At 40.4% G+C, this 13,794-nt stretch overlaps 1 protein-coding gene across 5 annotated transcripts in view; it reads left to right on the forward strand.

Annotated features, from left to right (window-relative positions):
• The window catches only part of SPOCK3 (SPARC (osteonectin), cwcv and kazal like domains proteoglycan 3), a 445,863-nt gene that overhangs the window by 388,129 nt on the left and 43,940 nt on the right, over positions 1 to 13,794 (forward strand). For 4 of the 5 annotated variants that reach the window (XM_068552511.1, XM_068552512.1, XM_068552510.1 and 1 more), the window contains one exon: positions 13,557 to 13,676. The exons of the other annotated variant lie outside the window; for it this stretch is intronic. In XM_068552511.1, coding sequence (XP_068408612.1) covers positions 13,557 to 13,676 — 120 coding nt within the window. The remainder of the gene's footprint in view (positions 1 to 13,556; positions 13,677 to 13,794) is intronic. 5 annotated transcript variants of the gene reach the window in all.

A 13,794-nucleotide genomic window follows, 5' to 3' on the forward strand; every position in this document is an offset into this window, starting at 1 on the left:
GTCCTCACTCTGGGTGATCCTCCCCATGTGGATCCATACAGATGTGGGTTCACAGGTCTTTGTGTCTGCCCTGCCAGTGACATCTTAATAATATTATTTTGTTTAATGGTGGGAAAAAGAGGCTGGTTTAGCAGAATAGACATTGTTCTGAATTAGCAGTACCAGATTTGCCACCAAACAACTATGATTTGAAGTGAGGTGACAAATGCTCTGAGCTCATAGGTGTGTAGAGGAAGCTGGTCCCTCCGTGTTGTAATGCAAACTGGCCCCCTCAGCTCCCGCCCCTCGTTGTGCACACAGTAGCCCCCCAGGGTTTGCATAAAGGGGAGACATGGTGCTGAGAGGGGAGTGACCCTCTGCTGCTGATTTTCAAACGTGGCTGAGAAGTGAAAGGCTTGGAAGGGATTATAATAAAACCCCCAGTGGCCCCCTGCCGCACTCCTCATCCCAGCCCTGGTCACAGAGCTGGTCATTTTTAAGCCCTGATGGTTTTCCCCATCTGGTGATTAGCTATTGGTGAAATGGCTATGTATCAACTTCAACCATTACCTTTAGATGTTCTGCTTTGATAAATGAGAATAAATTTCACTTCCCTCCCACTGTCCAGTATAAAGATATGGCTATTCTTAGTTTTCCACTTGTTTCAATTTCAAAAAGCAATAACAGTAGCAAAAAAAACAAAACCCAGAACACGTAACCGTCTGCTTCCAGGTCCACAGATGGCTCTTGCCTGCTCATTTTGTAAAATGGGAACATTGGCTGTTCACTCTACATGTCTTCACCTCTATCTCCCCACGTCCAGTGGCCATAGTGGGACCACTCCTTCCCAAGAGTGACGAGACTTAGATTACACTATACTGTAACCACCATTAGGTCTTCTGTGAATTCTTTAAGATGAGTCACTTTGCTATCAAGAACTTTTACCCTACAGTGATAATGTAAATATTGTTCACTGCGGAGTGAGAATTTATGCTGGAATTTCGTCAGTACAAGTGCATTTTCTTCAGTCTCAGTGGAGAGTATCCCCCAGCATCAATTTGAAGTGTGCTCTACCATTTCCGCCCCAGCTGCCTTTATCACGACTGTGGTGAGTTTTCACAAGCTCTGTCACACCCCTCTCCTCACCACCTGGGTCTGTTCCCCCCTGAGCCGTCCCCCAGATCTGCTGCACAACTCGTTTGAGTACGTCGTTCTCCGTGTTTCTTTTGTGAATTTCTTGCCTTTGTTTTTCTTAATTTCCTCTCTCATTTTGCTTCAGCCCATTCTTCTGGTGGTGTGGAATGCAAAAATCTCTGCATCCTTGCTCAGCTCAACTGCCTTTTTTCTGCCCTATTGATTTATAATTGAATGGATGTGGGATACTAGATTCAAATCAGTTTTCTTTAGAATGTTGAAGGCTTGCTTCATAATTGTGTGTAATCCCTTATTGCTAATGATTATTGAGATAGCAAGCTGATTCTTTGCCTTTGGTAGTAACCATTTGTTTGTTTTTGTTTGATTGTTTATTTGTTCAGTTTTGTTTGCTCCCTGAAAGCTCTTATAATCGTTTTATATTTCATATTCTATTTTCAAAGATGTCTTTGTGTGAGTGTGTATATGTGTATGTTTAATTCATTCAGCTAAGAACTCAGGGGGTCCCTCTCTCTGAAAACTTCTCTCCTTCTGCAGTTATAGGAATTATTTTCTGTATTTTTAAAGTAGTTTATCCACTTCAGATTCTTTCTCAATAACTGTGTAAGTCAGATACTGGACTTCTAGACAGATCCCCCCCTGTCTCCTAGCATCTCTTTTATGTTCTTCCTCTGTAGTTTCTCTCTCTTGCTTTTATTTTACCTTCTACAATAATCCCATCCACTCTTCTACATGTTTTTTTCTCTTGTCAAAGACCTGTGTGTGTGTGTACACAACTATAAATACAATATGTAACTTTTTAAACCTCTAAGACCTCTTCCCTTTTCACTGTTTTGCTTTGTGTAACATCAGGCCCTAGTTTATAACTGGACACAATTGAAGAACCTTGCATTGAAACCCAGCTTTTCTTTTATTCACATTGATTATGATTTATTGTTCTGTTATTCACTCCTGACTACAAATACAATTAAATCAGTGAGCACCAAGCCTGCTCTAGTCACTACTGGCTATAAAATTTAGGGCAGCATTTAACTTCTGTGTCCCAGTTTCCATAGCTGTAAAAAGAAAAAATGATAATATCCTTTACCTAATCTTCCAGGCTTGACATTAAAATCAAATGTGAAACCTCATTCAAACCATTTCATGCTATATAAATGTAAGAGTCTATATGTAGAAAAAAATCAATATAGTAGAACTTGTGGAAAACATCAGGAAAAGACATTCATTGACTTTTTCTGGAAAAGAACGCTACTGAAGTGCTGGTGGCCGTCAGATCCTCGCGTGGGTGGGGTCTGACTGCTCCTGTTCCTATCAGAGCGTGGCTGTAGCAAAGGATTTGGTAGCCAGGGAATTGTGACTGTCGTCCTGTAAGTAATATATTTCAAGCTTGCGTGAGCTAGGCATGTCCTTTTTTGTGTATGGCAAGGGCAGCTGGACTCATAAAAAGTGAGGGCAATACTGTGGCTTCTCTTAAACGATTAGGGGAAGGCACGTCTTCTGTGACCTCCATCGTGGCCTCTGTGAACTGCTGTGAGGTCTGTAGCAGCATAAACTCTCCTGCATTTGGTGTTCATCACATCTCTGGGATCTGTTCTTAACTGGCACGAAAATTGGACTTGAAGACAAATGATTCCTTCCTACTCAAGAAGATGTATTTACATAGGTTTCGTGTTATTTTCTTCAAAAAGTGTGTTTTGCTAACATCACCCAGCTCTGCATGGCGATCACCACGCATCAGTACTGAGGACTCCAGTCCTCACTTCCCAGAGCGGAAATTCCTGGGCTTGGAGTGAAGCTTTGACTTGGCTATTCTAAGTACGGCTTTGCTGCCGCGGCTGCGGCAATGGTGGTGATTATTATTACTGGGACTACTGAGGGGGGTTTCCCGTCAGGATTAAGAACCTGGGCTCTGACGTCTATCCTTTTGGGTTCAGAACTTGGTTCTCCCACTTCTCTGAGCTCAGACGGTTTTAAAGCTCTCAATGCCTCAATTTCCGGACACTTATATGGAAGCAGTAGTACTATAATCTTTTTTTTTTAACTTTGAAAAAAAAGTTTTATTATGAAACTAACGTACCCCAAGATCCTGTAATTCCAATTCTAATTACTTCACTAGGAGAAATAAAAACATATGCACGCAAAAACCTACATAAAATATTCATAATTGCCAAAATTTTCCAATTGGTGCTTCATAGCAAATATTGGGGTTTTTTTAACATCTTTATTGGAGTGTAATTGCTTTACAATGGTGTGTTAGTTTCTGCTGTATAACAAAGTGAATCAGCTATACATATACATATATCCCTATATCCCCTCCCTCTTGCATCTCCCTCCCACCCTCCCTATCCCCCCACTCTAGGTGATCACAAAGCACCGAGCTGATCTCCCTGTGCTATGCGGCTGCTTCCCACTAGCTAGCTATTTTACATTTGGTAGTGTGTATATGTCCATGCCACTCTCTCACTTCGTCCCAGCTTATCCTTCCCCCTCCCTGTGTCCTTAAGTCCATTCTCTACATCTGCGTCTTTATTCCTGTCCTGCCCCTAGGTTCTAAAGAACCTTTTTTTTTTAGATTCCACATATATGTGTTAGCATACGGTATTTGTTTTTCTCTTTCTGACTTACTTCACTCCGTTTGACCGACTCTAGGTCCATCCACCTCACTACAAATAACTCAATTTCGTTTCCTTTTATGGCTGAGAAATATTCCATTGTATATATGTGCCACATCTTCTTTATCCATTCATCTGTCGATGGACACTTACGATGCTTCCATGTCCCGGCTATTGTAAATAGAGCTGCAATGAACATTGTGGTACATGACTCTTTTTGAATTATGGTTTTCTCCAGGTATATGCCCAGTAGTGGGATTGCTGGGTCATATGATAGTTCTATTTTTAGGTTTTTAAGGAACCTCCATACTGTTCTCCATAGTGACTATCAATTTACATTCCCACCAACAGTGCAAGAGTGTTCCCTTTTCTCCACACCCTCCCCAGCATTTATAGTTTGTAGATTTTTTGATGATGGCCATTCTGAACACTGTGAGATGATACCTCGCTATAGTTTTGATTTGCATTTCTCTAATGATTGGTGATGTTGAGCATCCTTTCATATGTTTGTTGGCAATCTGTATATCTTCTTTGGAGAAATGTCTATTTAGGTCTTCTGCCCATTTTTGGATTGGGTTGTTTGTTTTTTTGATATTAAGCTGCATGAGCTGCTTGTATATTTTGGAGATTAATCCTTTGTCAGTTGCTTCGTTTGCAAATATTTTCTCCCATTCTGAGGGTTGTCTTTTTGTCTTGTTTATGGTTTCCTTTGCTGTGCAAAAGCTTTTAAGTTTAGTTAGGTCCCATTTGTTTATTTCTGTTTTTATTTCCTTTTCTCTAGGAGGTGGGTCAAAAAGGATCTTGCTGTGATTGATGTCATAGAGTGTTCTGCCTGTGTTTTCCTCTAAGAGTTTTATAGTGTCTGGCCTTATATTTAGGTGTTTAAACCATTTTGAGTTTATTTTTGTGTATGGTGTTAGGGAGTGTTCTAATTTCATGCTTTTACATGTGGCTGTCCAGTTTTCCCCTCACCACTTATTGAAGGGACTGTCTTTTCTCCATTGTGTATTCTTGCCTCCTTTATCAAAGATAAGGTGACCATATGTGTGTGGGTTTATCTCTGGGTTTTCTATCCTGTTCCATTGATCTGTATTTCTGCTTTTGTGCCAGTACCATACTGTCTTGATTACTGTAGCTTTGTAGTAGAGTCTGAAGTCCGGGAGCCTGATTCCTCCAGCTCCGTTTTTCTTTCTCAAGATTGCTTTGGCTATTTGAGGTCTTGTATGTTTCCATACAAATTGTGAAATTTTTTGTTCTAGTTCTGTGAAAAATGCCATTGGTAGTTTGATAGGGATTGCACTGAATCTGTAGATTGCTTTGGGTAGTATAGTCATTTTCACAGTGTTGATTCTTCCAATCCAAGAACATGGTATATCTCTCCATCTGTTGGTATCCTCTTTAATTTCTCTCATCAGTGTCTTATAGTTTTCTGCACACAGGTCTTTTTTCTCCTTAGGTAGGTTTATTCCTCGGTATCTTATTCTTTTTGTTGCAGTGGTAAATGGGAGTGTTTCCTTAATTTCCCTTTCAGATTTTTCATCATTAGTGTATAGAAATGCAGGAGAATTCTGTGCATTAATTTTGTATCCTGCTACTTTACCATATACATTTATTAGCTCTAGTAGTTTTCTGGTAACATCTTTAGAATTCTCTATGTATAGTATCATGTCATCTGCAAACAGTGATAGCTTTACTTCTTTTTTTCCGATTTGGATTCCTTTTATTTCTTTTTCTTCTCTGATTGCTGTGGCTAAAACTTCCAAAACTATGTTGAATAATAGTGATGAGAATGGGCAACCTTGTCTTGTTCTGGATCTTAGTGGAAATGGTTTCAGTTTTTCACCATTGAGAACGATGTTGGTTGTGGGTTTGTCATATATGGTCTTTATTATGTTGAGGTAAGTTCCCTCTGTGCCTACTTTCTGGAGAGTTTTTATCATAAATGGGTGTTGAATTTTGTCGAAATATTTTTCTGCATCTATTGAGATTATCATATGATTTTTATCCTTCAATTTGTTAATATGTTGTATCACATTGATTGATTTGCATATATTGAAGAATCCTTGCATTCCTGGGATAAACCCCACTTTATCATGGTATATTATCCTTTGAATGTGCTGCTGGATTCTGTTTGCTAGTATTTTGTTGAGGATTTTTGTGTCTATGTTCATCAGTGATATTGGCCTGCGGTTTCTTTTTTTTGTGACATCTTTGTCTGGTTTTGGTATCAGGGTGATTGTGTCCTCATAGAATGGGTTTGGTAGTGTCCTCTGCTATATTTTGGAAGAGTTTGAGAAGGATAGGTGTTAGCTCTTCTCTAAATGTTTGATAGAATTCGCCTGTGAAGCCATCTGGTCCTGGGCTTGTGTTGGGAGATTTTTAATCACAGTCTCAATTTCAGTGCTTGTGATTGGTCTGTTTATATTTTCTATTTCTTCCTGGTTCAGTCTCGGAACGTTGTGCTTTTTTAAGATTTTGTCCATTTCTTCCAGATGGTCCATTTTATTGGCATAGTTGCTTGTAGTAATCTCTCGTGATCCTTTGTATTTCTGCAGTGTCAGTTGTTACTTCTCCTTTTTCATTTCTAATTCTATTGATTTGAGTCTTCTCCCTTTTTTTCTCAATGAGTCTGGCTAAAGGTTTATCGACTTTGTTTATCTTCTCAAAGAACCAGCTTTTAGTTTTATTGACCTTTGCTATTGTTTCCTTCATTTCTTTTCCATTTATTTCCGATCTGATCTTTATGATTTCTTTCCTTCTGCTAACTTTGGGGGTTTTTTGTTCTTCTTTCTCTAATTGCTTTAGGTGTAAGATTAGGTTGTTTATTTGAGATGTTTCTTGTTTCTTGAGGTAGGACTGTATTGCTATAAATTTCCCTCTTAGAACTGCTTTTGCTGCATCCCATAGGTTGTGAGCCGTTGTGTTTTCATTGTCATTTGTTTCTAGGTATTTTTTGATTTCCTCTTTGATTTCTTCAGTGATCGCTTGGTTATTTAGTAGTGTATTGTTTAGCCTCCATGTGCTTGTATTTTTTACAGTTTTTTTTCCTGTAATTGATATCTAGTCTCATCACATTGTGGTCGGAAAAGATACTTGATACGATTTCAATTTTCTTAAATTTACCAAGGCTTGATTTGTGACCCAAGATATGATCTATCCTGGAGAATGTTCCATGAGCACTTGAGAAGAAAGTGTATTCTGTTGTTTTTGAATGGAAGGTCCTATAAATATCAACTGAGTCCATCTTGTTTAATGTGTCATTTAAAGCCTATGTTTCCTTATTTGTTTTCATTTTGGATGATCTGTCCATTGGTGAAAGTGGGGTGTTAAAATCCCCTACTATGATTGTGTTACTGTCAGATTCCCCTTTTATGGTTGTTAGCATTTGCCTTATGTATTGAGGTGCTCCTATGTTGGGTGCAGAAATATTTACAATTGTTATATCTTCTTCTTGGATTGATCCCTTGATCATTATGTAGTCTCCTTCTTTATCTCTTGTAATAGTCTTTATTTTAAAGTCTATTTTGTCTGATATGAGAATTGCTACTCCAGCTTTCTTTTGATTTCCATTTGCATGGAATATCTTTTTCCATCCCCTCTATTTCAGTCTGTATTTGTCCCTAGGTCTGAAGTGTGTCTCTTGTAGACAGCATATATGTGGGTCTTGTTTTTGTATCCATTTAGCTGGTCGATGTCTTTTGGTTGTAGCATTTAATCCATTTACATTTACGGTAGTTATTGATATGTATGTTCATATTACCATTTTCTTAACTGTTTTGGGTTTCTTATTGTAGGTGTTCTCCTTTTCTTGTATTTCCTGCCAAGAGAAGTTCCTTTCGCATTTGTTGTAAAGCTGGTTTGGTGGTGCTGAATTCTCTTAGCTTTTGCTTGTCTGTAAAGGTTTTAATTTGTCGGTCGAATCTGAATGAGATCCTTGCAAGGTAGAGTAATCTTGGTTGTAGATTTTTCCCTTTCATTACTTTAAATATGTCCTGCCACTCCCTTCTGGCTTGCAGAGTCTTTGCTGAAAGATCAGCTGTTAACCTTATGGGGATTCCCTGGTATGTTATTTGTTGCTTTTCCCATGCTGCTTTAAGTATTTTTCTTCGTATTTACTTTTTGATAGTTTGATTAATATGTGTCTTGGCATGTTTCTCCTTGGATTTATCCTGTGTGGATCTCTCTGCGCTTCCTGGACTTGACTGACTATTTCCTTTCCCATATTAGGGAAGTTTTCAACTATAATCTCTTCAAATATTTTCTCAGTCCCTTTCTTTTTCTCTTCTTCTTCTGGGACCCCTATAATTCGAATGTTGGTGCATTTAATGTTGTCCCAGAGGTCTCTGAGACTGTCCTCAATTCTTTTCATTCTTTTTTCTTTATTCTGCTCTGTGGTAGTTATTTCCACTATCTTATCTTCCAGGTCACTTATCCATTCTTCTGCCTCTGTTATTCTGCTATTGATTCCTTCTAGAGAATTTTTAACTTCATTTATTTTGTTGTTCATCATTGTTGGTTTGCTCTTTAGTTCTTCTAGGTCCTTGTTAAACGTTTCTTATGTTTTCTCCATTCTATTTCCAAGATTTTGGATCATCTTTACTATCATTACTCAGAATTCTTTTTCTGGTAGACTGCCTATTTCCTCTTCATTTGTTTGGTCTGGTGGGTTTTTACCTTGCTCCTTCATCTGCTGTGTATTTCTCTGTCTTCTCATTTTGCTTAACCTACTGTGTTTGGGGTTCTCCTTTTCGCAGGCTCCAGGTTCATAGTTCCCGTAGTTTTTGGTGTCTGCCCCCAGTGTGTAAGGTTGGTTCAGTGGGTTGTGTAGACTTCCTGGTGGAAAGGCCTTGTGCCTTTGTTCTAGTGGATGAGGCTGGATCTTGTCTTTCTGGTGGGCAGGACCGTGTCCAGTGGTGTGTTTTGGGGTGTCTGTGAACTTATTAAGATTTTAGGCAGCATCTCTGCTAATGGGTGGGGTTGTGTCCCTGTCTTGCTAGTTGTTTGGCATGGGGTGTCCAGCACTGGAGCTTGCTGGTCATTGAGTGGATCTGGGTCTTAGCGCTGAGACCGAGATCTCTGGGAGAGCTCTAGCCAATTGATATTATGTAGGGTCAGGAGGTCTCTGGTGGTCCAGTGTCCTGAACTTGGCTCTCCCACCTCAGAGGCTCAGGCCTCACAGCAGGCTGGAGCACCAAGACCCTGTCAGCCACATGGCTGAGAAGAAAAGGGAGAAAAAAAAAAGAAAGAAAGAAAAGAAAAAAAATAAAGTTATTAAAATAAAACATTTTTTAAATATTATGAAAAAATATTTTTAAAGTAATTTAAAAAAAAAGAAGAGAGCAACCAAACTAATAAAGAAATCCACCAATGATAACAAGCGCTAAAAAGTAAACTACGATAAACATAAAAATCAGAAACTGGTCAGTCACATACAGAACACCCCAAGTCTACAGTTGCTCACAAAGTCCACTGCCTCAATTTTGGGATGACTCATTGTCTATTCAGGTATTCCACAGATGCAGGTACATCAAGTTGATTGTGGAGCTTTAATCTGCTGCTCCTGAGGCTGGTGAGAGAGATTTCCCTTTCTCTTCTTTGTTTGCACAGCTCCTGGGGTTCAACTTTGGATTTCTACCCGCCTCTGTGTGTAGGTCGCCTGAGGGCGTCTCTTCTTCACTCACACAAGACGGGGTTAAAGGAGCAGCTGCTTCGGGGGCTCTGGCTCACTCAGGCGGGGGGAGGGAGGGGTACGGAGGAGGCGGGGCGAGCCTGCGGCGTCAGAGGCGTCGTGACGTTGCACCAGCCTGAGGCGCGCCGTGCGTTCTCCCGGGGAAGTTGTCCCCGGATCACGGGAGCCTGGCCGTGGCGGGCTGCACAGGCTCCCGGGAGGGGCGGTGTGGAGAGTGACCTGTGCTCGTACACAGGCTTCTTGGTGGCGGCAGCAGCAGCCTTAGCGTCTCATGCCCGTCTCTGGGGTCTGCGCTGATGGCCGCGGCTCGCGCCCGTCTCTGGAGCTCGTTTAGGCGGCGCTCTGAATCCCCTCTCCTTGCGCGCCGCGAAACAAAGAGGCAAGAAAAAGTCTCTTGCCTCTTCGGCAGTTTCAGACTTTTTCCTGGACTCCCTCCCGGCTAGCCGTGGCGCACTAGCCCCTTCAGGCTGTGCTCACGCCGCCAACCCCAGTCCTCTCCCTGCGATCCGACCGCAGCCCGAGCCTCAGCTCCCAGCCCCGCCCGCCCCAGCGGCTGAGCAGACAAGCCTCTCGGGCTGGTGAGTGCTGGTCGGCACTGATCCTCCGTGCGGGAATCTCTCCGCTTTGCCCTCCGCACCCCCGTGGCTGCGCTCTCCTCCGTGGCTCCGAAGCTTCCCCCCTCCGCCACCTGCGGTCTCCATCCGCGAAGGGGCTCCTAGTGTGTGGAAACCTTTCCTTCTTCACGGCTCCCTCCCACTGGTGCAGGTCCCGTCCCTATTCTTTTGTCTCTGTTTTCTCTTTTTTCTTTTGCCCTACCCAGGTACGTGGGGAGTTTCTTGCCTTTTGGGAGGTCTGATATCTTCTGCCAGCGTTCAGTAGGTGTTCTGTAGGAGCAGTTCCATATGTAGATGTATTTCTGATGTATTTGTGGGGAGGAAGGTGATCTCCACGTCTCACTCCTCTGCCATCTTGAAGGTCCTCCCAGTAGTATAATCTTCATAGAGTTTTTATAAGGATTAAACATGCTCATATGTGTAAAGAACTAGCAGTAAGTGTGTAGTGTTAGCTGCTATTATCATATCATTATTATTATTACCACAGGATTCTTAATTCCTAGAATGTTCTATTACAAGACATACATAACCTTCTGTTGAAACTTAAGCTTAGGTATGTGTGACACACAGTAAAGCTGTGTAATGTCTCATATTTGAGGAAATTTTTTTAATGGTATTATTTTTAAATTAAATTACTTAACCTCATAAAAATCATACAAGTTTACAAACATTTCATTAGATATACATGGTAAGCACTATATCACTAAAATTAACAGAATAAAAGAAAATTTATACCATCTTTTCAACAGACTTTTTATCATTCTTCAGCAGGTATTTTATTGGATGAAACTTTGCTCTTTGCTGGGTGTGGTTTGGGAAAAATATAAGGTGGATAAAGGAAAGAGAGAACTAAAACTCATTTTTGAATGTTTATTTGTTTAAAGTAGGTAATGCATTAACATGCTGTAATGTTTAAAATTATAAATGAAAGTTAAATAAGTAAATATATAAATAAAGGACTATCATACGGGTGGGAAAAAATAAAAAATAAAATAAAAGTATAAATGTACATACACAGACGTCTCCACCAACCTGGATCTCCTCTCCCCCATCCCCCTTGCAGAGGTGAAAGTCTCTCAATCTCTCCTGTGTATTTCCGGAGGTATTTTAGGCATACATGAACAAACACATTTTCCTCCCTTTTTATACAAACGGAAGTGTACCAAACATCTTTTGTGTTCATCTTTTTTCACCAGAAGCTGTAGTGTAGGTATTGTTCCAAGTCTGTACATAATGACCTTCTTAACGTATTACTGACTCAGAGCTTCATTGGGGGTAGATGTCCCTGGCTTATCACCAGGCCACTGCTGAGAAGCAGTGTTGTTAACCCCCCTGCTGTTAGAGACGTGCTGAATAAATGATGTTGTGCAATTTAAATAAGCTTGTGTATGTGTGGTACACCTGCAAGATAATTTTTAAGAAAGAGAAATGCTGGGTGAAGGGTTAGAAGCGTTGTAATTAATTCTTGAAAGAAATTTAAAACTTTCTATTTATTTTTGAATGTGAATAGGGGTTTAAGCACACAATTGAATAGGAAAAAAGAGATGAACGGTAAACATAAGACTCCCTCACAGCACTCTCCTTCCTTCATCTGGTTCCCCCCGCTGGAGAGAACTAGCCTCATCAGCCTTGTCTTTTCCCTCCAGAGATGCGTGTCAGGTAAATGAGCATATGTGCTTATGTAGAAGAATGCCTTTCTTCAGGTGGGCTTTCGTCTTCTTCTGCATAGCAGTTTGTGGAGTCATGCTGACTCTCGCCTGGATGTCTGTGGGCACAGACTGCGGGCTGGAGTGTCCACGGTCACATCAGAGGGACTCTTTGTCTCCATCCCTCAGCCTCAGCCAGCCTGGACATGACCTGTAAAGGTGATGTTTTCTTCCACCTTCACGTAGCTCATTGTTTCCCTGGATGAAATGATAGCTGTAAATCCTGCAGCCCTAACCCTTGACCAGCGATGCTCAAACCCACAGCACATGTCCTGGGACCCTCTTTCCCGTCGTCCCAGAAACCGCTTCACTTCTAAGACTCATATTTCCTGTGTCTCACATCCACTCGTCAGTTCTCTCTCTGATGGATCACATGTTCCAGCGGCTCGTGGGGAAAGGTGATGTGGGTGGTTAATCTTGGGATCTTGTATATTTCAAATATCTTTAGCTTACTCTCCCACCTGATTTTTCTGGATGTAGGATTCCCGGTATAAACTACGAAGTAATTTTCCAGTTGTCTTTCTGCCTGTCAATGTTACTCCTGGAAAGTCTGAAGACATTCCAAGTCTTTATTCTTTGCACACGGCACTTTGTGTTGCTTTCCCTCCACGGCTGTCTTAGGGTCTTGTTTTGTGCCTCCAGGGTCCCGAAATGTCACAGTGATTTGCTGATATGGATGATCCACCTCACTGGGTACCGGGAGGGCCTATTAATCTGCAGTTTTATTGAATACCAGGAAGTGGGCTTAGATTCTTAAATTATATTGCATTACACTATACTATATTTTTTATGTTGTACATGTTACATTATATATAATACGTATTGTAATATAATGTGTACGGCATATATTAAGTGTAATGTAACACTTCAATATCATTGTGTAAATTATTGTTTTTAACAAACTGAGCAGGAAGAGTGTGTTAAAGGACACTTGGTTCAGGAAATTGCACATTAGTTACTTGAAGAGGAATGATGTCTCCAGTAACAATATAAGTAAGTATTTCTTATATTTTCAAAATATTTTGGCAACAAATTACTGAATTTGACCTACCATATTTTAGCACTAGTCTCACACACACATACATATTTATAAAATATATTCTGCTACTCTTATTGTATAGACTAATTTTAAGAACATAATTATTGGTAAATAACAATATTTTGAAAAGAGGAATTAATTTAAGTCCAAATGTCAAAGTTTGCTAACACCTTTCTTTTACGACAGAAATATGATATCATTTTCTGAAATATTTTCCAATCTTTCCTAATGTCAAATGAGAGCTGTTCCTTTTCTGTGGTCAAAAAATATGTAGGATTAAGATTAAACCAAATAAAAACAGCACATATTTATATTTGATAATTCCTACATATATTGCATACTAATGCAGGTTTATAAATCATAAGCTATTATAATAGGTAGAGCCAGTAATAAATGTGTAAGTATTCATTTTGGTTTTTCAGCCCCTTATTTCCCCAGACGACCCACCAGCATCTTCCCATGATGTGTTCAGTACATGAATATTATGACTAGATCCATGTGATGTTCACAAGGAGACCCTCTGAAGAGTGCAAGCAGAATTCCACTATTCATATTTCTTTTTTAAAGAAGTGTTACTGTTGTATTACATCTTGTTATGTTGCAAACACGTATTTCGTTCTTCAAGGCTAAAGCACAATTAGCAACTGTATTAGTTTTCCTCTTTTAGTTGTTGTTACCTTTTAGGTATTGGAATAATTTGAGAACTAGCGCTGACATGACGCTCAGTGACTCTTCAGGCTTTGTGTTCTTCCTCTTTGCTTTCAGCCTGCAGTGACCTGGAGCTCAGGGAGATGGCCAACAGACTGCGGGACTGGTTCAAGGCCCTGCATGAGAGTGGGAGCCAGAACAAGAAGACGAAAGCATCGCTGCGGCCGGAGAGAAGCAGTAAGGCTTCTAAATTTGATGTGTGTCGTTGTCTTTTTTTTTTTTTAATTTTTATTTTTTATTTTTTTGGCTGTGTTGGGTCTTTGTTTCTATGCGAGGGCTTTCACTAGTTGTGGCA

This window comes from Eschrichtius robustus, chromosome 10 (genome assembly GCF_028021215.1).
Source record: "Eschrichtius robustus isolate mEscRob2 chromosome 10, mEscRob2.pri, whole genome shotgun sequence".
Taxonomy (NCBI): domain Eukaryota; kingdom Metazoa; phylum Chordata; class Mammalia; order Artiodactyla; family Eschrichtiidae; genus Eschrichtius; species Eschrichtius robustus.